Source organism: Muscardinus avellanarius (genome assembly GCF_963383645.1).
Source record: "Muscardinus avellanarius genome assembly, chromosome: 5".
In the NCBI taxonomy this organism is placed as follows: Eukaryota; Metazoa; Chordata; class Mammalia; order Rodentia; family Gliridae; genus Muscardinus; species Muscardinus avellanarius.
The window spans coordinates 95138932-95162199 of record NC_137790.1 but is presented as its reverse complement, the minus strand read 5'-3'; the positions used below and the strand labels follow the sequence as shown (position 1 = coordinate 95162199).

Genomic DNA, 23268 nt, shown 5'->3' with positions numbered 1-23268 from the left:
ATAAACATGGAAGATCATTCCATCTTCTAAGGTCTTCAATTTCCTTTTTCAATGTTTTATAATTTTATTTGTAGAGGTCTTTTACCTCCCTGGTTAAGTTTATTCCTTAGTATTTTATTTTCTTGTGGGATATCCTGAGTGAAAGTGTTTTCTGGATTTCTTTTTCAGTGGATTTATAGTTGATATACAGAAAAGCTTCCAATTTTTTAAGACTGATTTTGTATTCAGAAACTTTGCTGAATTTGTTGATCAGTTCTCTATGCCTTTGGGCTGAGCTTGTTGGGTCTTCTAAGTATAGTTTCATGACATCTGCAAATAGTGAAAGTTTGAGTTCTTCTTTTCTTATTTGTACTCCTTGATTTCCTTTTCTTGCCTTATTGCTCTGGATAGAGTCTCAAGTACTATATTGAAAAGAAGTGGTGATAATGGACATCCTTGTCTTGTTTCTGTTTTTAGGGGAAATTCTCAAAGATTTTCCCATTTAATATGATTTTGGCTGAAGGCCTACTGGAGATTGCTGTTATGATGTGAAGTATGTTCCTTCTATTCTGATTCTCTGCAGTGCTTTTAGCATAAGCAGATGTTAGACTTTTTCAAATGCTTTTTAAGCATCTATTGAAATGATCATGTGATTTTTGTCTTTGGTTCTGTTTGTATGATGAATTACATGGACTGATTTTTGTATGTTGAGCCTGCCTTCCTCGCATCCCTGGGATGAACCCCACCTGATCTTGGTGTAAGATTTTCTTGATGTGGTTTTGAGTGCGTGTTGCTAGTATTTTATTTAGCAGTTTTGCATCTAGTTCATCAAATGTATAGGCCTGTACTTTTCCTTCCTTGAGCTATCTTTATTTGGTTTTGGTATTAATGTGATGTTGGCTTCATAGAATGTATTTCGAGCATCCCATATTTTTTCTATTTCACGAAATAGATTGAAGAGCATCAAGATTAGCTCTTCTATAAAGGTTTTATAAAATTCACTTGGGAAACTATCTGGTCCTGGGCTTAAGAAAAGCAGTTTTAATCACATGAGAACTTAGGAATTTAATCCTTCTAAGTTCTTCTTGAAGAATCTACAAGAGTTCACCCAACTAAGAAATGGCTAAGAAACTTCAACAAGAGGGCTGCTGGTATTTTCTGACATATAATTGTAGATCAAAGACTAATTCAAAGGTAGAAACAGAGTGAGAGTTTTTTGCTCGAATTTCACAAATTATGACACAACAGAAATAATATAGCAAAAAAATGGAAAAAAGAAAATAGAAGGAGGAAAATAGAATAAACATATTGAATCTGCAATAGACAATAGCCATTAAAAATTGACAAACCAGGCCAGGCGTGGTGGCTCACGCTTGTAATCTCTGCGCTTGGGAGGCAGAGACAGGAGAATCGCGCAGGTTTGAAGCCAGCCGCGCTGGCTTAAGAGACCCTGTTTCCACATAAAAAAGTATAAAAAAATAGGTCTGGGAGTGTAGCCCGTGGGAGTGTAGCCAGAAGTAGAAGGGCTTCCAGGAACCCCAGTACCACCAAAAAAGAAAAAAAAAAAAAGACAAACCAAATACTAAAACATTAAATAACAAAACGGAAAAGTACTCATTTTGAAAAGCATAAAAATTAGGAAAATAGGAATGGATTACCAGAGACGGTGGAGTATGACACTCTTAAGTATATAATTTTTGGATTTTTGTTTGTTTTTACAGGTTTGACCTATAGAACTGCATTCATATTACACAAAGTTAAAAATAAAAGAATCGAACCACCAAGGATGAGGGAAGAATCAATATGAAATATAAACAGAAACAAATGAACCTAACTACATTAAAAAAGAGTAATGTGACCACATTGAAGTAGGAGAGAAAAATATTATTAACATATTCATAGAGACCTAAAGTATATTTATTATACCTGCAAAGAAAAATACTAACTACAAAGGAAAACCTTGGAATGCCCAACTTTTTAAACTAACTTCAGGAAACAAAATTTTGTTCCTGGTGTTCATAACTGTACAGTAGTTATGTAAAATATTGATATTTGTGGAATCCAGATAACATGCATACAGAAACTTTTGGGCTTTGTACTACTTTTGGAACTGTTTTGAAAGTCTAGAATAATTGAAACTAAAAAGGTAATGAAAATTACTCAAGCCACAAGTAGGTTGCAGAGCTGGGGAAAGCCTTATTGCACAATACATCCCAGACTCTAGGGAACCTCAGGACTGACTATTCGACAGTATTGAGATCCTGGGTAAAATGCCTTATGCATTTTAAAATGCCTAATTTGTGGCTACTGTCAAGTATTACCATCACCAAAATCATCTTCATGAGGCAGAAACAGGTTAGAAAATATTTCCAACATTAAACATCTAGTTGTTAGTAAAGCTATAAATTGAATGTTGGTCTGACCCCAAAGTCCACGATTTCATGTTCTTAACAAATATCCTATGAAAACAAATACTGTAAAACCACATAAAAAAAAATTAAGAGATCCTTAAAGTTAAAAACTGACTGCCAAATTTTATTTTACTTATTTATTTATTTATTTATTTATTTATTTTTGTGGTGCTGGGAATGGAACCCAGAGGCTTTCTACCTTCAGGCTATCCTCCCAGACCTATTTACTATTTTATTGGGAAACAGGTTCTAACCAAGTTGCTGAGAACCTCACCAAGTAGCTGAGGCTGGCTTCGAACCTGAGCAATCCCCCTGTCTCAGCTTCCCAAGTACTGGAATTACAAGCATTCACCACCACACCCAGCTGACTGCCAAATTTTAAAAATTCAATATAGAATTAGAAATCAAGAACACATCTCAAATTTAAATAATCATTAAAAAAAGAGAAGAGACAAGCATTATAGCATTCCCCTGTCTCTTGAAGCTTCGCTTTCTACAATCCTACTTAACCACAGCTATCCACAGCTGTAGTACATGGAAAATTCCAGAAATAAAAAATATTCCAAGTTTTAAATGGTACACCATTCTGAGCAGTGTGCTGACTCTAATGCCGTCCTGATCTATCCTGTTCTAAAGATGAATCACCCTTTTGTCCACAGTAGCCATATTGAATAGGCTATTCCCTCAAGTAGCCACTCTTCAGGTTATCAACTGCCACTGTATCACAGTGCTTGTGTTCAAGAAACCTATGACACTTAATAAGGGTCAAAGTGCAAAGGCAAGTGATGTTGGCAATTGTGATATGCCAGAAAAGCTATAAAGCATTTCCTGAGTGAAATGTAAAGCTCTCAATAGGGAAAGAAAAAATATATATGCTGAGTTTGCTAATACCTGCGGTAAGAACAAATCTATTCATGAAAGAATGAAAAAGGAAAAAAAAAGAATGCTAGTGTTACTATCACACCTTCAACCGCAAGTATCGGCCACAGCACATAAGTGTCTAGTTAAGATGAAAGGCACTCATTTTGTGCACATATGTATAGAAAAAAACAAAGTATACATATGGTTTGGTACTATCCAAGTTCTCAGGTCTTGATATGTATCCTGTGTAGATAAAGAGGGGTCTATTCTATAAAATAGAATCAATTATAATTTAATAAATTAGGGAGTCCAGTAGCTCCAGGAGAGGAGTAGTAAGATATACAGAAAAAGAGAATATGAGAATGAATGTGATCTAAGAAAATACACATTCTTTTTAATTCCCTGGAACACAGAGAATTGGGAGTATACAAGCTACAAGGATCCACTAGTGCTGAGCAGGACACATGAAAAAGAATTCAGAACTAGAAACATCAATCAGTGTGAAACTTCAGACTCCAAGGATAAAAAGGAGAGCTAAGAAGCTTACAGAAAAACAAAACAACAGAAGGATACAAGCTTAAAGCAGGTCACCTACAGAAGAAAAATAATCAGGCAAGGCATAGTGGCACATACCTGAAACCCCAGTGACTCAGGAGGCTGAGGCAGCAGTATCATGAGTTCCATGTCAGCCTCAGCAACCTGATGCAACCCTGTCTCAAAATAAAAAATAAAAAGGCCTTGGGATGTAGCTTAGTGCTAAGACATTTACATAGTATGTATAAGTCCCTGCGTTCAATCTCCAGTAACATAAGAATCAGGTAAGATTAGATGATTAAAATATTAGATGATTTAAAAAATAATGGAGCTTTTCACCTTTTAAAGAAAAATAACTCTTAACCTAGAACTGAACTGTCAAATACTCGGGCATGATGCAAACATTTCTTAAAAATTCAAGGGTTCAAAAGTTTTTATTTCCCATTACTCCATTTTATTAAAAAGAGAGAGGTATGCTGAAATATATGCATATTTATTCTTTCCTCCTTCTGATAATATCAAGATATACGCCAACACAAGAGGAAAAAAAGAAATCAGTTATATTTAGAAAACAGCAGCCCAACCCAAAGAGCAATAAAAGAGAGCACAAAGTTGACAGCTGTGCAGCAAACCTAGAGAGCAGCCAGCTGAAAATGGAGCAAGGAGATAGAGAATCAAGGACAAAAGCAAGATTCCACACAACAGTGTGATTTGAGAGTTCGGTGAGATAAAGAGAATGATAAACATAATGCAAGAAAAAGAAGAAAAGCAACTGAAAACTCCAGGAAATACAAAAAGCTACACAATAAGTCATGATCTAAAAAAAGACCTACTCCAAATTAGAACAGAAAATCAGTGAATTTCATGAAGATAAATAAAATGGAGGGTAAGCAATAAAAATAAAGATGAGGAAGCTAATACTTTTTGTAAAAAGCATAAGATTCTTCTCACTATTTTTTTAAAAAATCAGAAACTTAAGGAAAAACAGAAAATGATTTCAAAGTTATAGATAGACTACAAATTAATCAAACTAAAACAGACATGGCTTTGAGCAATTGTGACTTTCAACAACACCTATTTTGAGTACCTTGGGATCATGACACTAGAAACATAAAGAAGAAAACAGCTCTGCAGGGAACGGTATTTCCCTTCTCATAATAATGTGAAAACTGGATATCAGTTTTCTATAGCTGGAATCAATCTACAAATAGAAAATGGAAAACTTACCCTGATTGAGACTAGCCAAAAATATGACAAATCTTCACAATTTCAAGATAAAACTATAGCCAATCCAAGTTGGGAGGCAGAAAGGAAAACAGAATGGAGAGGATCCAGAAGAAAAAAAGACAGGGAATATGTGGGGAAGGAAGAATAGGTAATTACCACTTTTTACTATTAGCCCTTTGTTCCATAGGCATCATTTTTCAGTAGAAATATTTTTATTATTTTTGCCAATTAAAAATATTACCAAGAGGTCAAGTGATGAGTTGCTAGATTTTGGCCTCTAAAATCATAAGTGACCCTAAAAAGACCATTTTAGAGAAATATTGCAATGGAAGCCAGAGCATAGTGGGCTAGGGGATGAATGGGAAATGAAGGATGAAACAGATAATTATACCTGGCAAAACTTTAAAGACAGAAAGGAAGAGAGGAGAAGTTGCTAGCAAAAGGGATTCAAGGCAAAGAGAAAGTTGCTGCTGCCATTTTAATTTATACTGAAGAGACTTGGCATGTTTTTAGTTTGCCTAAGATGAAAAGGCAATGAATGAAATCCAGAGGACAGAGCTGAGAGTTAGATTTAGACAAAACATAGAATATCTATTCTTGGGACAGATTCAGAAGGTGAAGCAGAAAGCTGCAAAGGTCGGACTAATAATGGAACAATAGTGTGACCACAGCAAGGGCTGGAAAGTTTATCAAGCTTGTCATTTAGACAGCAAAACAAAAGATCCAACAAGGATGAGTCTTAGAAACACATGGGTTCAGAGAAATTTACTTTCTGTTACTCCTTCATTCTATCTTGAAAGAATGGAAAGTTGATATATATATATATATATTCATATTTATATATATACTCATATTTATATATATACTCATATTTTTATTATATATATATATATACTCATATTTATTTCTTCCTCCTTCAAGTAATATGACATGTTCTCCAATAAAAGAAGGGCTAAGTACTTTCAACTAGTTTGGTTGAACTCATATGAATCATTTTATGTTATCTCATCTATTAGATGATTATTTTGTCTGAAAATCAAAGATAAATGGTATCTGGAGCTAGAAGAGCATCTCTGGAGAATAACCAAGGAGAACAAAGAAAGTTAGTATCAAGATAGCACCAACAGTAAGATATCTGTGTACCGACTCATTTTATGTCCTTCTAAAGCTAGAAGATGATATACCAATGTTTGTTCATTTGAGACCAAAACAATCTAAGAGAAATCTACTTCAATCAACCAGAATTTTATTAATATAAAATATACACTTCTCACAATCTTGCAAGGAAAGTACAAATGAAACCTACTTTACAGATATGGACTAAAGAGATATTATGTATCTTGCCTACTATAGCTGAGCCAGGAATCTGTCCAAAGCATGTATGCCACTTGAACTTTGTCCACACCAAATCTGAAATGCATTTTGACCATCCTCAGTTCACTATAAGTTCATCTGGAGAGGGAAAATTTGAAAACATAAAACTCAGCTCAGAATAGTTATGGATCATGCCATCCAAATTTGAATAATTAATGTTAAGATGTATGGGACAAAATCAGTGCCATAAATTTATGGGAAAATCCAATAGTGTTCTCTGAATTAATTACTATACTTCAACAACTACTTTTTTTTTCTTGTGTATGTGAGGAGGACATACTGGGGACTGAACTTAGAGGCTTTCTATTTTCAAGTTAAACCCCCAGCCCTTTTTTTGTATTTTCGTTTATTTGGTTTTTTTGTTTTTTTGTTTTAAAATAGGGTCCCAAAAAGTTCCTGAGAGTCCCACTAAATTGCTGAGGCTGTGCTCAAACCTGAAATCCTCCTGTCTCAGCCTCCCAATTATTGAAATTACAGGTGTACATCACCATGCCTGGCTTCCACTACTACTTTTTTACCTGTGTCCTATCTCTCTAGTTAATCTAGTTAGTTCAGAAGGTTGTTATCTGTCTACTTATGAATAGAAATTTAGGTTTATGACATATTTTAGAAATGCATTTTGAATAACCAATTCTTTCTCAAATGTGTATGCAACTTAAAAGACAAATCTGACTTTCAGCCGTGGACGTTTTAGCAAACTTTATCCATACTTTTTTGCTTATATTTTTATGTTAATAACCTTCTATCTTAAAATGGTTCTTCCTCTGGGTATTTATGCTAATGAAACAGTATTATATTACTACATACCAAGCTTATCCTAAGTAACCTGAAGCATGCAGATATATTTTAATAAAATGAAAATGTGTTTCTTCTCCAAAATTTTATTTTAAATTATAACCAAAGTCCTATCTTTGGACTACAAAATCAAATGACCTCATTAAAAATAAAATAATAGCTGAGGATGTTTTGAAGCAACTGGCCAAGTTAGGAAGTGCTAAGAATAAAACTGTATCTGTTATAATATGCACTGATCACTGATAAATTAGCTCCAAGTAGTGGGACATTGGGATGTGGGGAAAAATGGTAGATAGCTTAAGGGAAAGTATTTATTCAGCTGTTTCCACTATGTACCCTGGATTACTGGAATATGATACAGCAATGATGGTTGTTTGCAACATAGCTGCAATTTGAAACCTTGTGATTTCAACAATGGTGTTAACTGGCTAAAAAGATTCAGGTAATGTAATCACAGTGATTTGTCACTTTACAAGAAAGTTTTTGTGACTCATATGCAGGTTACCAGTGGCAACTTTTATATTGTACATAACTGAAATAATGGATTTGTGATCTTGGTCTCACTCTGTATTAAAATTTCAAAGTGGCTTTTTAACAATAACATAAAACTTTTAATCTATTCTCTCATTCTGTCCTGGGACACTTTGTTTAATAGTTCTATAATCGTTGTCATTCTGGCTATCCTTGGTTCTCAGTAAGTCTTGCTCATTGGTCTTAACCTCGTCTTTAATGGACCTTCTTTTATCAGGACCTATTTATATACTTCTTGATGCATCTTTCAGGCTAACATTTCCATGTTTTCCTCCCACACTGGTTCACCCACCTCTAGATTATGATCATGCTGATTATTTATCATTCTGAAATCCCATCTAATCCACACTCTCTCATCTTGACAATTTTAATTATGCTGAAATCTAGATTTCACTTCTAGGATCAGCTTACTTCTGTTACTCTAATGAAATACTACTCTGCATTTTTACACACTCTGCCTTGGTTTTCATGTTAAAAAACAACAACAATAAAAGCTCTCTAAAGAGTTAACAGTAACATTGGTCTTACTCAAATTTTTGCTTCTGATTTCTTGGAATAATGCTTTATTATACTGAAATATCTCATTTCTTAATAGGGTCTAATTTCTTAATAACCCCTATTCTTTTCTTCTTTCCTCTTTTGTCCCCCTGGTTTGGTCACTTGAATTGTCCCCTGTTATAGACCATCCTTCTCCTCTAACTTTTTCATGTAAAAATTCTAGTCATTAAAGAACTGGTTTAAATTTTATTTCCTTTTGCTTTTTTCTTTTCTTTTTTTTTCTTATTTTTTGTGATACTCAGGATGAAACCCAGGGGCATTCTACCTCCAAGCTACACCCCCCAGCCATATTTTTTATTCTTAACTTTGAAACAGGGTCTCACTTGTGCCAGTATTGAGAAATGGCTTCAAAATGTATTTGAAAAAACTTTGGTATTAGAAAGCCAGAAACTTGAGTGCAGGCAGGCACTCAGACAGGAATGGGACCCTGTACAGTTCTCACATCAAGGAGAACAACAGAGATAGCCCCAGTGCCTTCTTTCATTGTAAAGATAAGCCAAAATTTCCCAAAGATATGGGAGGATGCCATAAGCCTTCAAGAGATCCCAGACTCTTAATAATCAATTAATGCATTTCTGGGGGAACAAAAGGCGTGGGGTCTGTACCGGAGACAAAGTAGACATATAGGAAGGAATCCCCACATCAAAAGACCTACCTGGAAGAAGGGGTGGATCTAGTCAGGTCAGAAGATTAACTTGTAGGGCAAGATGAAGGACCATATATCTATAAAAACTGTTCTGTATCCAAAAACCTTCAGTGACTTCTTTTCCAGTCACTCTACTATGTCACCCTCTATGGCATAGTGCTTTAAGTTCTATCCTATCTTTCCATCTTTGTAATAATAAAATCACTTAAGCTTATAGAGTTTGGACTATTCTTTTCTACAAATAGCTCAGAATAAGAACCTGAGACTACATCTCACTGTTACAGTTTGGGAGCCCAACAGGGCCCCCATAATAGTCTCACTGTAACATCACTGAGTTGCAAAGGATCTCACCAAGTGGCTGAAGCTGGCCAAGAACTATGATCCTTCTGTCTCCTTTAGATTTTATTTTATAATTTATATATTCACCTCATCACTGAGGGAACTGAATTTAAGTATAATTACAAATCTTGCCAATTAAAGTTGCACAAAGATCCGGGTGTGGTGGTGCCTGCTTGTAATCTCAGTGCTTGGGAGGCTGAGACAAGAGGATCGCGCAGGTTTAAAGCCAGCCTTAGCTATTTAGTGAGGCTCTCGACAACTTAGTGAGAACCTGTTTCCAAATAAAATAAGAAATATGTCTGAGGGTATAGCCCTGAGGTAGAAAAAGGTCCTGGGTTCCACTCCCAGTACAAGAAAGAAAGAAGAAAGAAAGAAAGAAAGAAAGAAAGAAAGAAAGAAAGAAAGAAAGAAAGAAAGAAAGAAAGATAGATGGATGCACAAACACACACACAAATGTACAAATTTTTTTTTTAAAGCTGATTGTTTCTTATCTAGTGTAAGCCTTATAATCCAATGACCTTACATCCAATAAAATTTTCTCTGTGCATTATCCAGAGCATCCATCACTGTCTACAGAATCACAAAATTAGAAGAAAAATCATTGGCGGTATATGAATAATCTATGTACACACATACTAAAATTATACATTGTACAAGTTTTCCCTAAAAAAATAAACAACTTTTCCTTACAAGGTAATTACATATGTGTATGGCACAAAGTAGGTTTGTTCCCATTAATGATTTATTGAAGGCTTTAGATAACCAAAAACTAAAACTTTAGAACTTGGGCTTTATTTTTCAGAGTCTTAGGTTATAAAACTAAACATCTCACAAGAATAAATGAAGACGAAAGTTAATGTAGAATCCTGGATTTAAGATTAATCATCCTAACAAATGTCACTTGATAGGCAAAGAAATCTCCATATCAAAGTGTAGTAGCAGGTGTTGGGTAGTTAGATAGAAAAAATAAAATAAGACTGGGCAGGAAAAAAAAAAGAAAGCCTTCCTGAAAGGAAAGACTAAACCTGTCCAGCCTGTGGTCAGACTTCCAGCCTATCACACTGTAGCTTTAGCTTTCCCACACCATACAATCCTGAGCAGCAGCAGTGAGCTATGGCCCAAAACCCAAAATGAAAATATATTAAAAGAGTAGATTTTATGGGGAGTTAAAAAACCCTACCATGTGGCAGAGGGAGTTCTCTTTTTCTCTCTCAATCTCCCCCCATACATGGTCTCCCCTTGGCACCACTCACAGACCATCCTGTGCAATTTGCCCAATAAAGTTTTCTTACAGCTACATAGGTGTGTCCATCCTATGATATCTTTCTGTAGACAGGATGGAAGTTTTATAACAGCAGGGAGTGGCAACGGAAGGGATAAGAATAGGGACTGAGGAAAAAAGGAAAGTGTCAAATACAACCAGAAGAGGCCTCTATAAACCACTGATGACACAGGCTAAGATCTGAGGAACATATTAACTCAACTTGCCCCTGAGGGCAAAACAAACCCAAACAATGAGAACTCCAGGGAGACAACCTATCTCCTCCTCTCCCACTTGCTTGAGAAAACAATTCATTATCAAAATTCCTCTGATGCACAATCAAAAAGTGATACAATTAGTTTTTGGAATCAATAGAAAGACTTACACAGCAGGGTAAGCAAAAACTTTAAGTTGGAGAAAGCTTACTGGCACAATAGAAGAATACCTTTGAAACAGTCACTTTTCTACTGAGCTATCTTATTACTGGAGACATTTATGCAGATAATAAATGCTTAAATCAATGATGGCCCAGAAGATATCCCTTCATTCAGTAAGGTTTGGCCTCAATTACTGATCATGTCTCTTTTCTCCAAAAATGGAAATTATGTAATTCTATATAGACAAAAATAAAGTATAAAAGAAATACTGTATCCTCCCTTTGTAGTTATAATTTAATTTCCTATTTGTTTTTATGTAATAGTATTCTTTACGATGGTCCCTTTTACTAGCTAATCTACATGGAGATTGTGGATGTGGGTATGTGTGAGAACCAGAGAGAGCAAGAGAGTGAGCCAGCAAGAGAGCAAGAGAGAGAGAGAGAAGCCAAGACCCACAGGCATTCTCCCTCTGAGCTACACCTCCTCCCCTAATTTTTATTCTTTATTTTAAAACAGTGTCTCACTAAGTTGCTGAGGGCCTCACTAAATAGTTGAAGCTGGCCACAAACCTGCCATCCATTTGTCTCAGCCTCCCAAGTACTGGGAAAACCAATTTTTTTTTTTTGCAAGTATGGAGATGGAACCTAGGGGCATCTGACCTCCAAGCTACATCCCCTGCCCTAATTTTTAATCTTTATTTTAAAATAGGGTCTCACTAAGTTGTGGAGGGCCTCACTAGTAGCTGAGGCTGTTTGTGAACCGTGATCCTCCTGTATCAGCCTCCCGAATGCTGGGATTACAAGCGTGCACCACCACGCCCGGTTGAAAAAAATATTTAAATCTCAAAACTAAGTATCAGTTCACACTAAAAAGCTAAAATAAATCAGAGTGTGCTTATTATGCATGAAGGAGAGGGCTTCAGTACCCCAGTGTCTTTTTTTGTGTGTGTGTGGTACTGGGGTTCCTGGAAACCCTTCTACCTCTGGGCTACACTCCCACACCAATTTTATACTTTTTTTATTTGGAAACAGGGTCTCTTAATTCAGAGCAGCTGGCTTCGAACCTGCACGATCCTCCTGTCTCCACCTCCCAAGAGTGGGGATTACAAACGTGCGCCACCATGCCCAGCACCCCAGTGTCATTTTATTTTTACTACAAAGATAATTGTTTTCCTTAGATGTGACAAGTTATATAGAGTTGGAAGTCAAAAATGAAAAGCATAAGAGTTATAAGGAGAGATTACCTAGAACTAATATGAATTAAGTTAACATATAAACAATTTACACTGAATTAGTTTGGTACATCATGTTTTAAATGTCTGTTCTCCTTAAAACCGCAGGTACAAACAGCAGCATAAAAGTTTACATTTGCTCACAAAGACTGGTAAGCTATCAAATGCCACACAGCTTGGTGTAGGACATTGAGACCCATTGTATAAAAAAATGATACTTATGTTTAAAGTAGGAACATTATGCTTTTAGCTCTCTAAACCATCTTGATTTTCCAGGCACAGGAAGTCATATCTAGAGAAGCAACTGCTAAATCAGCAAAGCCTAGTATATTCTGCTCTTTAAATACCAGTTTCTTTTCTTCCCTTACCTGATAATGAGCCTGGGCTTGCTGTGCTGAGTTCAAGGTGACATTACAAAGTTTGCAGTACAGGGGCTTACATAGCTCCTCCAGGGCAGAGTCTTGCTCTCCTCCCTTAGGTAACTCTTCTTCCCCTGCCAGTGGCAAGGAAGCCTCTTGCCCAAAAGGCTTCTGTGGAGGCAGCTGCAAGGTTCCTGTGGACCTGGTGGCCACTGACATAGGAGGAGAGGATGAGGGCCGCTTAGGTGGAGGAAGCCCAACGTGTTGCAAGAGGATCATTGGGTAGAAAAGCTTTGGGCATAATCCAGTGGGCGATGAGAAGTCGAGTCTTCAAATCTGAATCAACAGTAAAACAATAATCATTTAAAAATGAGTCTTCAGCAATATGACATGCAAATGACAGTATCAATCTGACTCCTTCCTCTCTCCTCTACTTTTCCAAAGCCCATCCCTTTTGCCTCATCTAGCAGATTTCCCCTGCCTGTTCATTCACATTAGCACCATGCTATTCCACTGAGAATGGCTTTATAGATTTGACTTTATTTTGCTTGGCCCAGTTCCAACTGCTGTCCCTCTGGCTCATGAACATTAATAGCACTGCATCCAAAACTAATTAGACCTAAAAGTCACATGGCTGAAATGGACATCAAAGGTCACCTAGTTCAGACCCCTTTCCTAAGGCACACTTAAGTTCTCTGGGTGATAATTATGTGTAGTCCAGAAAAAAAATTCAGCTTAAAATCTTAGCATCTTTCCATCTAAATGATGGTAAAAGCATGATGAAATGAGTATCACCTCTCAAAATCGGTAAAGTACTTCTACAACTAGCTAAAATACCAAAGAACTATAGGAATAACCCAGATTTAAAATGTGACAAATAATAAAATGTGTTCCTTCTAATCAACTATCAATATGTAAATAATTGTGCCAAAGAGTCCTTACAGCAGAGGCTGAACAGACGGCCTATGGGACACATACAGGCACAGATGTACATTTTGTAATAGTGTTTTGTTCTGCTTTCATTTTAAAATTAACCTAGTCGTCGATATTTAAAACTCAAGAGATTCATGGCTTGAATGATCTGGGGACTGGCCCATGTTCCTCCATAGCCAGTTAGCTAGTTGGTGCTTAGAGAACTGTCCTCCATACCCAGGCCTGCCTTCCATAGTGGGCACCTCTTAGGCACCCACTCAGGCTCCCTATAGGCCATTGAGTTTATGACCCCATCTCATATAGCCTTAAGACTATATTCAGGAGTCCTTTGTAAAATCAAAATATCCTTTTGCCTTCGAAAAGTAAATTATGGACTGTGGACTTCCGGGAAGATGGCGACTGAGAAAAGCGGGGCTTAAGAGCCCCACTAACAACCAATCTCCATTACCACAAAATCAGCGCCTTTCATAGCCAGAAAACACCATCACCAGAGAAACAAAAAAATCACCAGGCTCCAGAGAGAAAGCGGACTGAGAACAGAGCTCAGAGCCACAGAGGAGATACACCGGCCTCACGCCCGAGGACACAGCAGCAGCGCCATACTACCGGCGGCAGCGGCGATTTCACCAGACGGCTACAGCAAGCCGAGGTGAGCCGCTGCGGAACAGCCAGGCGGGATCTTTCAGCGCAGGGAGCATCTAAAGCTCCCAGTGGCTGAGTTCGGCACACGCTGCAGAGATTCAGAGTGGAACTCAAAACCAAGAAGAAATATGCCAGCCTCATGGCCGAGGGCGTAGCAGCGGCACCATATCGCCACTGGCGGCAGCAGCAGCGAATTCACCGAGTCCAGTACAGCTACATCTGCGTACTCAAGAACAATGAGTCAAATTGCGGGCCACAGAGGAGAAATCCCAGTACTGTACTCCCTGGGACTTGACCCAGTGGGGGAGTGGCAGTGGCAGAGATATCACACCATAGGAGAACGTGCAACCTGGCACCCCCCACAGTCTAAAGCAGCCTCTATTGACTCCGTGGGTCGGAGACTCTGCCATACAACCCAGTAAAGGAGTAGTGGTGACTGAGATACCACAGACTCGAGATCCAGAGCACTTAAGTAAAGTCGTAGTGACCCAAGGGAAGAACCCAGAGAAGGTACAAACTTCCGAAATCATGGGAAAGAGGAATAACAATGGAGCAATGAATGCCCACAACATCAGAACCTGAAAAAACAGAAAATCAGAGATTTCTAGAAGATCAAATCAGGAAAATAACTGTAGAAATAATAGAGGTGCTTCAAAAAGAACTCAGAGAGAGCCAAAAAGAGATAAAGGATGCAATTAATGAAGTAAAGGCCTCAATTCAAAGCACAAACAACTGATTAGACCACATGGAGAACAGAATCTCGCTCTTAGAAGATGATCATTCCAAAAATGAACGCATAGTTTCTAATCTAGAAAAAAATATCTTACAGCAGGAATCTGATATTGAAGAAATATGGGCCCATTTTAAGAGAGCTAACCTAAGAATAATTGGAATAGAGGAGGGAAAAGAAAGTGAAACCAAAGGGATCAACAATCTCTTCAAGGAAGTAATAGCAGAAAATTTTCCAAACATAGAGCAAGAGGTTGATACACAGGTCCAGGAAACTTATAGAACTCCCATTAGAGAGGATCAGAGAAGAGGATCTCCGCGCCACATAATTGTCAAAATGACCAATGTGGAAGCCAAGCAGAGAATCTTAAAGGCAACAAAAACAAAGGGCCAAGTGACATTCAGAGGCAAACCAATTAGAATCACTCCAGACTTCCCAAACCAAGTCATGAGAGCCTGAAGGGCTTGGAGTAACATATTCCAAACTCTGAAAGAAAACAACTTCCAGCCAAAAATTTCCTACCCAGCAAAACTTTCTATCAAATTAGATGGAGAAATAAGAAGCTTCCATGACAAACAGAAACTGAAGGAATTTATGTCTTCAAAACCAGCACTAGAGAAAATACTCAAAGAGATTAACTACAAAGAAGAAATAGGTAACACACACCAGAACCAGAGAAACAAGAGTTTCCATCCAACAGTCAACTAAGATTGGTTATCTGTGGAGATTCATTACTTATGTTAGTCTTTTACCTATCTCTAAATGGTATTGTTTGCCTTTATTGTTGTTAATTTTTAGGATTTCTAGTTGGAATATAAATATACCTTCAGATATAGCATTTGGAAATATTTTATCCCATTCTATTAGTAACTGTTAACTCTGTTTACATTGTCTTTGGATATACAATATATATATATATATATTTTAGGGAGTTTGTATACTCTTCTGTTGCCTGTGCCATTGAAATCATATCCAAGAAATCACTGCCAATTTCAATGTTGTGAGGTTTTATGACCCAGATTTTCTCCTAAAAGTTTATAGTCTTAAGATTTATATTTAGGTCTTTTATCTAGTTTGAGTTAATACTTGTATGTGGGATTAGGTAAGGGTCCAACTTTATTCTTTTCCATGTAATTATTATGTTTCAACAATATTTAGTTAAAAGATTATTATTTCCACCACCAAATGTTCGTGGAAACCTTGTCAAAAATAACTTGACAATATAGGGAAGAATTTAGCTCTAGGCTTTTATTTAACTCCAATGGTTTATATATCTGCCTTTAGAATAGTACTACACTGTTTCAATTATTGCTTTATATGGTTTGAAATCAGAAAATATATATCTTCTAGCTTTGTTCTTTTTCAAGATCGTTTTGGATATCTAGAGTCCATATTCCATATTAGGATAGATTTTTTTTCTGAAAAATAAATATATAAATATATGATAGTTTCACCTAAAAAAATAGAAAAAAAATTCTCTGGTAAGAAAGAAAGCAAAAAGAAATATTGAAATGTTATCTTTAAGTCATCAAAAGCTTGGTATCAGACAAATGAAACTGTTATGTGAGATTATCATTTTTAATTTTGGATAAATTGCTATAATACTAGATGTCAACCACTAAGCCAAAGCATGGGAAGGAGGGATGGGGAGAGAATGGGGTGGGGATCGGGTGGGGGCTGACTGGGCGATGTGTGCATGTATGTCTACAAAAGTTTGTATCCCACTATGATGTATGAATACAGTGCACCAATAAAAAAAATAAACATAAAAAAAGTAAATTATGTAAACAAAATATGGTGTCCAAATTGTTAAATATACAACCGAAGTAATAAATTTTACTATCATAAGTCCCGTTATAATCCCTGTTTCTCAATCCTCAGGTTATTTCTTTCCCCCTTCTTACTAAATAACTGACAGTCTCTATTCTATTTCCTTCAGAAAAGACCAAAATACATTTCAATCCCTCTTCAATCTTTTTCTATGATTTCTCCTGCCTCCCACCCAGATGGCACCTTCTAATTCTGAGTATCACAAAATAAACCATGGTATACCCTTCGAGTTCCTAAGATTCTAATTAGCCCAAATAAAATCCTTATTTCAAAATCTACAATTCCTTCCACTTCTCTCAATAATATTAAAACCTGTTTTCTTGGTCAATAGACTATATCTACTTTAAATTGCTGAAATTTTCTATCTGCAATGGAAATGTGTACATTATGGCAATAATAGATTTACTGTAACAATCAAGAAGTTTTAAAAAGTTAAAATCTGTATTTGACCACATTTAATATGTACACAGCAATGGCAAATTGCAAACAAGTTAACATCTTTTATACTAAATTCAAGGTCTAGGGCTGCGCGCGGCAAACGTAACTGCTGACTCTTGAGTGCACGGCCATCCTGTAGCCATCCTTCAGCATCCTTCAGCATTTCATTAACAAGTACTTTCTACAGGTGGCATTTTTCTGAAGTTGTTCATTGAGTCTTTCCAGCATTTTCCTGCAGATAGAACTAGATGGCGACGGAGGAAAGCGGCACTTACAAGTCCCGCTAACAACCCAACTCTACTACCACAAAACCAGCGCCTTTCAGAGCCAGAAAACACCACCAGCAAAGAAATAAAAACGGTAACTACAAGGGACAGAGAAAAAGGGCTGGAAAAACAAGACACCAGAAAAAAACCAGCCCGAAGTGCCGCGCCCGCGCAGCGCTGAGCGGCCAGAGCCGCAGCGCGGATTGGGGGGAGCCGCAGAGTGGAGCGGCCTGCCGCGTCGCGGAACCGCCAGAGCGGCCGGAGTGGCCAGACCCGCGGTGCAGAGCAGCCGAAGCCGCGGTTCAGAGCAGCCGAGTAGAGCGGCCAGAACAGCCAAGCGGAGTGGCCAGAACAGCCGGAGCGGCCAGAGCCGCAGCGCGGATTGCCTGGAGCGGCCACGCGGAGTGGCCAGAGCCGCGGAGTGGAGCGGCTGGAGCAGCCGGAGCGGAGCGGCCAGAACAGCTGAGCGGAGCGGCCAGAGCAGCCGAGCAGAGCGGCCAGAACAGCCGGAGCGGAGCGACCAGAACAGTCGGAGCAGCCAGAGCCGCGTTGCGGAACGGCCGGAGCGGCCGGAGTGGCCAGACCCGCGGTGCAGAGCAGCCAGAGCCGGGCGCAGAGCGGCCGGAGCGGAGCGGCCTACATCTCCCCTAGCAGCACCAGGCTCCAGAGAGGAGGGAGACTCAAAACAGAGCTCAAATCCAGAGAGGAGGTACTTTGGCCTCGCGGCCTAGGACGCAGAAGCAGCGTCTTACTGCTGGCGGCAGTGGTGAGTTCACCGGACAGCCCTAGACCAATCCATTCAACCAGCCACCAGGAGCCTGAGAGGAGCGGTTGACAGCAAGCTGAGGTGAGCAGGTGCTGAACAGCCGGGCGGCAGTCAGCAGTTTTGTTGGTGCAGGGAACATCTAAAGCTCCCAAGGGCCGAGCACAGCACAACTGGCAGGGACTCAGAGCGGAGTTCAAAACCAGAGAAGAAATACGCCGCATCACGGCCAAGGGCGTGGCAGTGGTGCCATATTGCCAGTGGCGGCAGCAGCGAATCCACCAAGTTCACTACAGCTCCATCAGCGCACTCAATAACCGTGAGTCAAATTGTGACCCCTAGGGAAGAAATCCCAGTACTGCGCTCCCAGGGACTTGCGCAGATAGTCTCCCTGGGTCGGAGATTTTAGCAGTGCAGCCCAGGGGGGGAGTGGCAGTGGCAGAGATATCATACCATAGTCACAACTCCCCACTGGAGAACGCCCAACTTGGCACTCCCCACAGTCTAAGCAGCCTTGATTGACTCCCTGGGTCTGAGACTTTGTGATACAAACCAGTTAAGGAGTAGTGGTGACTGAGATACCACAGACACGAGATCCAGAGCATCTTAAGTGAACTCGTAGTGACTCGGGGAAGAACCCAGAGAAGGCACAAACTTCCAAAATCATGGGAAAGAGAAATAACAATGGAGCAGTGAATGCCAACAACCCCACAACATCAGAATCTGATAACACAGAAATCCAAAGATCTCTAGAAGATCAAATTAGGAAAATAACTTTAGAAATAATAGAGGACTTTCGAAAAGAATTTAGAGAGAGTCAAAAAGAGATAAAGGATGCAATTAATGAAGTAAAGGCCTCAATCCAAAGTATAAACAACAGATTAGACCACATGGAGAATAGAATCTCGCTCCTTGAAGATGATCATTCTAAAAATGAACGCATAGTTTCTAATTTAGAAAAAAAAACCCGACAGCAGGAATCTGACATTGAAGAAATATGGGCCCATTTCAAGAGAGCTAACCTAAGAATAATTGGAATAGAGGAGGGAAAAGAAGGTGAAACCAAAGGGATCAACAATCTCTTCAAGGAAGTAATAGCAGAAAATTTTCCAAACATAGAGCAAGAGGTCGATACACAGATCCAGGAAACTTATAGAACTCCCTTTAGACAGGATCAGAGAAGAGGATCCCCACGCCACATAATTGTCAAAATGACTAATGTGGAAGCCAAGGAGAGAATCTTAAAGGCAACAAAAACAAAAGGCCACGTGACATACAGAGGCAAACCAATTAGAATCACTCCAGACTTCCCAAACCAAGTTATGAAAGCCAGAAGGGCTTGGAGTAACATATTCCAAACTCTGAAAGAAAACAACTTCCAGCCAAAAATTTCCTACCCAGCAAAACTATCCATCAAATTAGATGGGGAAATAAGAAGCTTCCATGACAAACAGCAACTGAAGGAATTTATGTCTTCAAAACCAGCGCTAGAGAAAATACTCAAGGAGATTAACTGCAAAGAGGAAATGGGTAATACACGCCAGAACCAAAGAAACAAGAATTCCCATCCAGCAGACAACTAAGCAAAGAAGAATAAACAGTATCTTAAACAGAAATAAGATCTTAACATGTTGGGAATTAAAAATTATCTCTCTATAATCACACTTAATGTAAACGGCCTCAACTCCCCAATAAAAAGACATAAAGTGGCAAAATGGATTAAAAGCCAGAATCCATCCATCTGCTGCTTACAAGAAACACACCTTACAAGTAAAGATAGGAACAAACTCAAGGTAAAGGGCTGGAGCAAGGTAATCCATGCTAATGGTACTCGAAGACAAGCAGGAGTAGCAACTATGATATCAGACAAGTTAGACTTCAAACCCAAACTTATTAGAAGAGACAAAGAAGGTCACATCTTACTGGTAAAAGGAATAGTCCAGCAAGAGGAAATAACAATAATCAACATCTATGCCCCAAACATAGGGGCAGCTACTTTCATAAATCAAACTCTTTGTGATATGAAGTCACACATAAATCCCAACACAATAATACTGGGAGACTTCAACACACCTCTCACAATACTAGACCGATCTTCCAGACAAAGGGTCAGTAAAGATGTCTCAGAACTAAAGAACACCATTAACCAAATGGACCTGTTGGACTCATATAGAATATTTCACCCAACTACAGCAGAGTTTACATTTTTCTCAGCTGCTCATGGAACCTTCTCCAAAATAGATCACATCCTGGGACACAAAATGAGCACTAGCAAATTTAAAAAATGTTACATACTTCCCTGTGTCATTTCAGACCATAATGGAATGAAACTAGAAATCAACTATAAGAAGACTCAGAGAAACAACATAAACATGTGGAGACTGAACACCACACTTCTGAATGAAGAATGGGTCATAGAAGATGTAAGAGGTGAAATCAAGAAATTTCTAGAAACAAATGAAAATAAAGAAACAACATATCAAAACCTCTGGGACACTTTGAAGGCAGTATTAAGAGGAAAATTTATAGCACTGAGTGCTCACATAAGAAAAACAGAAAATCTTCAAATAAATAGCCTTATGACACACCTCAAAGCCCTTGAAAAGCAGGAACAATTGAACCCCAAAGCCAGCAGAAGACGGGAAATTATTAAAATTAGAGCAGAAATTAACGAAATAGAGAATAAAAAAACAATACAGAAAATCAACAAAACTAAAAGCTGGTTTCTTGAAAAAATTAACAAGATTGATAAACCATTAGCCAACCTAACTAAAAAAAAGAGAGAATCAACCCAAATTATGAAGATAAGGGATGAAAAAGGAGACATTACTACTGACAGCGTAGAAATCCAGAGGATTATCAGAAACTACTTTGAAAAACTATACTCCAACAAAATGGAAAACCTGGAGGAAATCGACAACTTCCTAGATAAATACAACCTTCCTAAACTGAGTCAAGAAGATATAGAACACTTAAACCAACCAATAACAATTAAAGAGATTGAAACAGCAATAAAGAGCTTACCATCAAAGAAAAGCCCAGGACCAGATGGTTTCCCAAGTGAATTCTATAAAACCTTTATAGGAGAACTAATCCCAATACTACTCAAACTATTTCGGGAAATAGAAAAAACCGGGACTCTCCCAAATACATTCTATGAAGCCAACATCACACTAATACCCAAACCGAATAAAGACAGTTCAAGGAAGGAAAACTACAGGCCTATATCTCTGATGAACTTGGATGCAAAACTATTAAACAAAATACTAGCAACACGCATTCAAAACCACATCAAGAAAATCATTCACCATGACCAGGTAGGGTTCATCCCAGGGATGCAAGGCTGGTTCAATATACGAAAATCAATCCATGTAATTCATCATATAAACAGAATCAAAGACAAAAACCACATGATCATCTCAATAGATGCTGAAAAAGCATTTGATAAAATTCAACATCCATTTATGATAAAAACACTGCAGAGAATTGGAATAGAAGGAACATATCTCAACATTATTAAGGCAATCTACAATAAGCCCACTGCCAACATCATATTAAATGGGGAAAAACTTCAAGAATTCCCCCTAAAAACTGGAACGAGACAAGGATGTCCACTATCACCACTTCTCTTCAATATAGTACTAGAGACTCTAGCCAGAGCAATAAGGCAAGAAAAGGAAATCAAAGGAGTACAAATAGGAAAAGAAGAACTCAAGCTTTCACTATTTGCAGATGACATGATACTATACTTAGAAAACCCAACAAACTCAACCAAAAGACTTATAGAACTGATCAACAAATTCAGCAAGGTATCTGGATACAAAATCAATCTTAAAAAATCAGAAGCTTTCCTGTACACCAACCATAAATCCACTGAAAAAGAAATTCAGAAAACACTTCCACTCAGGATCTCCCACAAAAAAATAAAATACCTAGGAATAAACTTGACCAAGGAGGTAAAAGATCTCTACAAAGAAAATTATAAAACACTGAAAAAAGAAATCGAAGAAGATCTTAGAAGATGGAAAGACCTTCCATGTTCATGGATTGGCAGAATAAATATTATTAAAATGGCCATACTCCCAAAACTGATCTACAGATTTAATGCAATGCCCATTAAACTACCAAGATCATTCCTCACAGACATAGAAAAATCAGTCCTTAAATTTATCTGGAATAACAAAAAGCCCAGAATAGCCAAGGTAGTTCTCAGCAACAAAAACCACGCAGGAGGAATCACAATACCTGACTTTAAACTATACTACAAAGCCATTGTAATAAAAACAGCATGGTACTGGCAAAAGAACAGATATATAGACCAATGGAGCAGAATAGAAGACCCAGAAACAAGTCCACACACTTTCAGCCAATTGATTTTTGACAAAGGGGCCAAAAACATACACTGGAAAAAAGATAGCCTCTTTAACAAATGGTGTTGGCAAAACTGGTTAAACATATGCAGAAAATTGGATGTTAATCCCACTTTTTCACCCTGTACAAAAGTCAACTCACGATGGATCAAAGACTTGGAAATTAAACCAGAGACTTTGAAGCTCCTTGAAGAGGGCATAGGTCCAACACTACAACACATAGGCACAGACAAACATTTCCTCAACAAGACCCCAAAAGCACAACAAATTAAAAGGAGAATCAATACATGGGATTGCATGAAACTGAAAAGCTTCTGTTCAGCAAAGGAAACTATCAAGAATCTCAATCGAGAGCCAACAGAATGGGAGAAGATTTTTGCCACCTACACCACTGATAGAGGACTAATATCTAGAATATACAGAGAACTCAAGAAACTCAACACTAAGAAAACAAAACATCCAATAACAAAATGGGCAAATGAACTAAATAGACACTTCACAAAAGAAGAAATTCAAATGGCCAATAAATGCATGAAAAAATGCTCAACATCACTGGCAATCAGAGAGATGCAAATCAAAACTACCCTGAGATTTCACCTAACTCCAACTAGAATGGCCATCATTCAAAACACAAACAACAACAGATGCTGGCGAGGATGTGGAGAAGTGGGAACTCTAAGACATTGTTGGTGGGATTGCAAATTAGTGCAACCACTTTGGAAAACAGTATGGAGAATCCTCAGAAGAATGGGAACAAATCTACCATTTGATCCAGCAATACCACTGTTGGGTATCTACCCAAAAGAAAAGAAA

The 23268-nt window shown here is 38.1% G+C and overlaps 1 protein-coding gene across 2 annotated transcripts in view; it reads right to left on the bottom strand.

The window, feature by feature from the left end:
- The window catches only part of ZMAT3 (zinc finger matrin-type 3), a gene marked incomplete at both ends in the record, with an annotated part of 39831 nt that extends 27069 nt beyond the window's left edge, over nucleotides 1-12762 (bottom strand). For both annotated transcript variants that reach the window (XM_080696074.1, XM_080696075.1), the window contains one exon: nucleotides 12493-12762. In XM_080696074.1, coding sequence (XP_080552200.1) covers nucleotides 12493-12762 — 270 coding nt within the window. The remainder of the gene's footprint in view (nucleotides 1-12492) is intronic.
- Between the last annotated feature and the right edge of the window lie 10506 nt (nucleotides 12763-23268).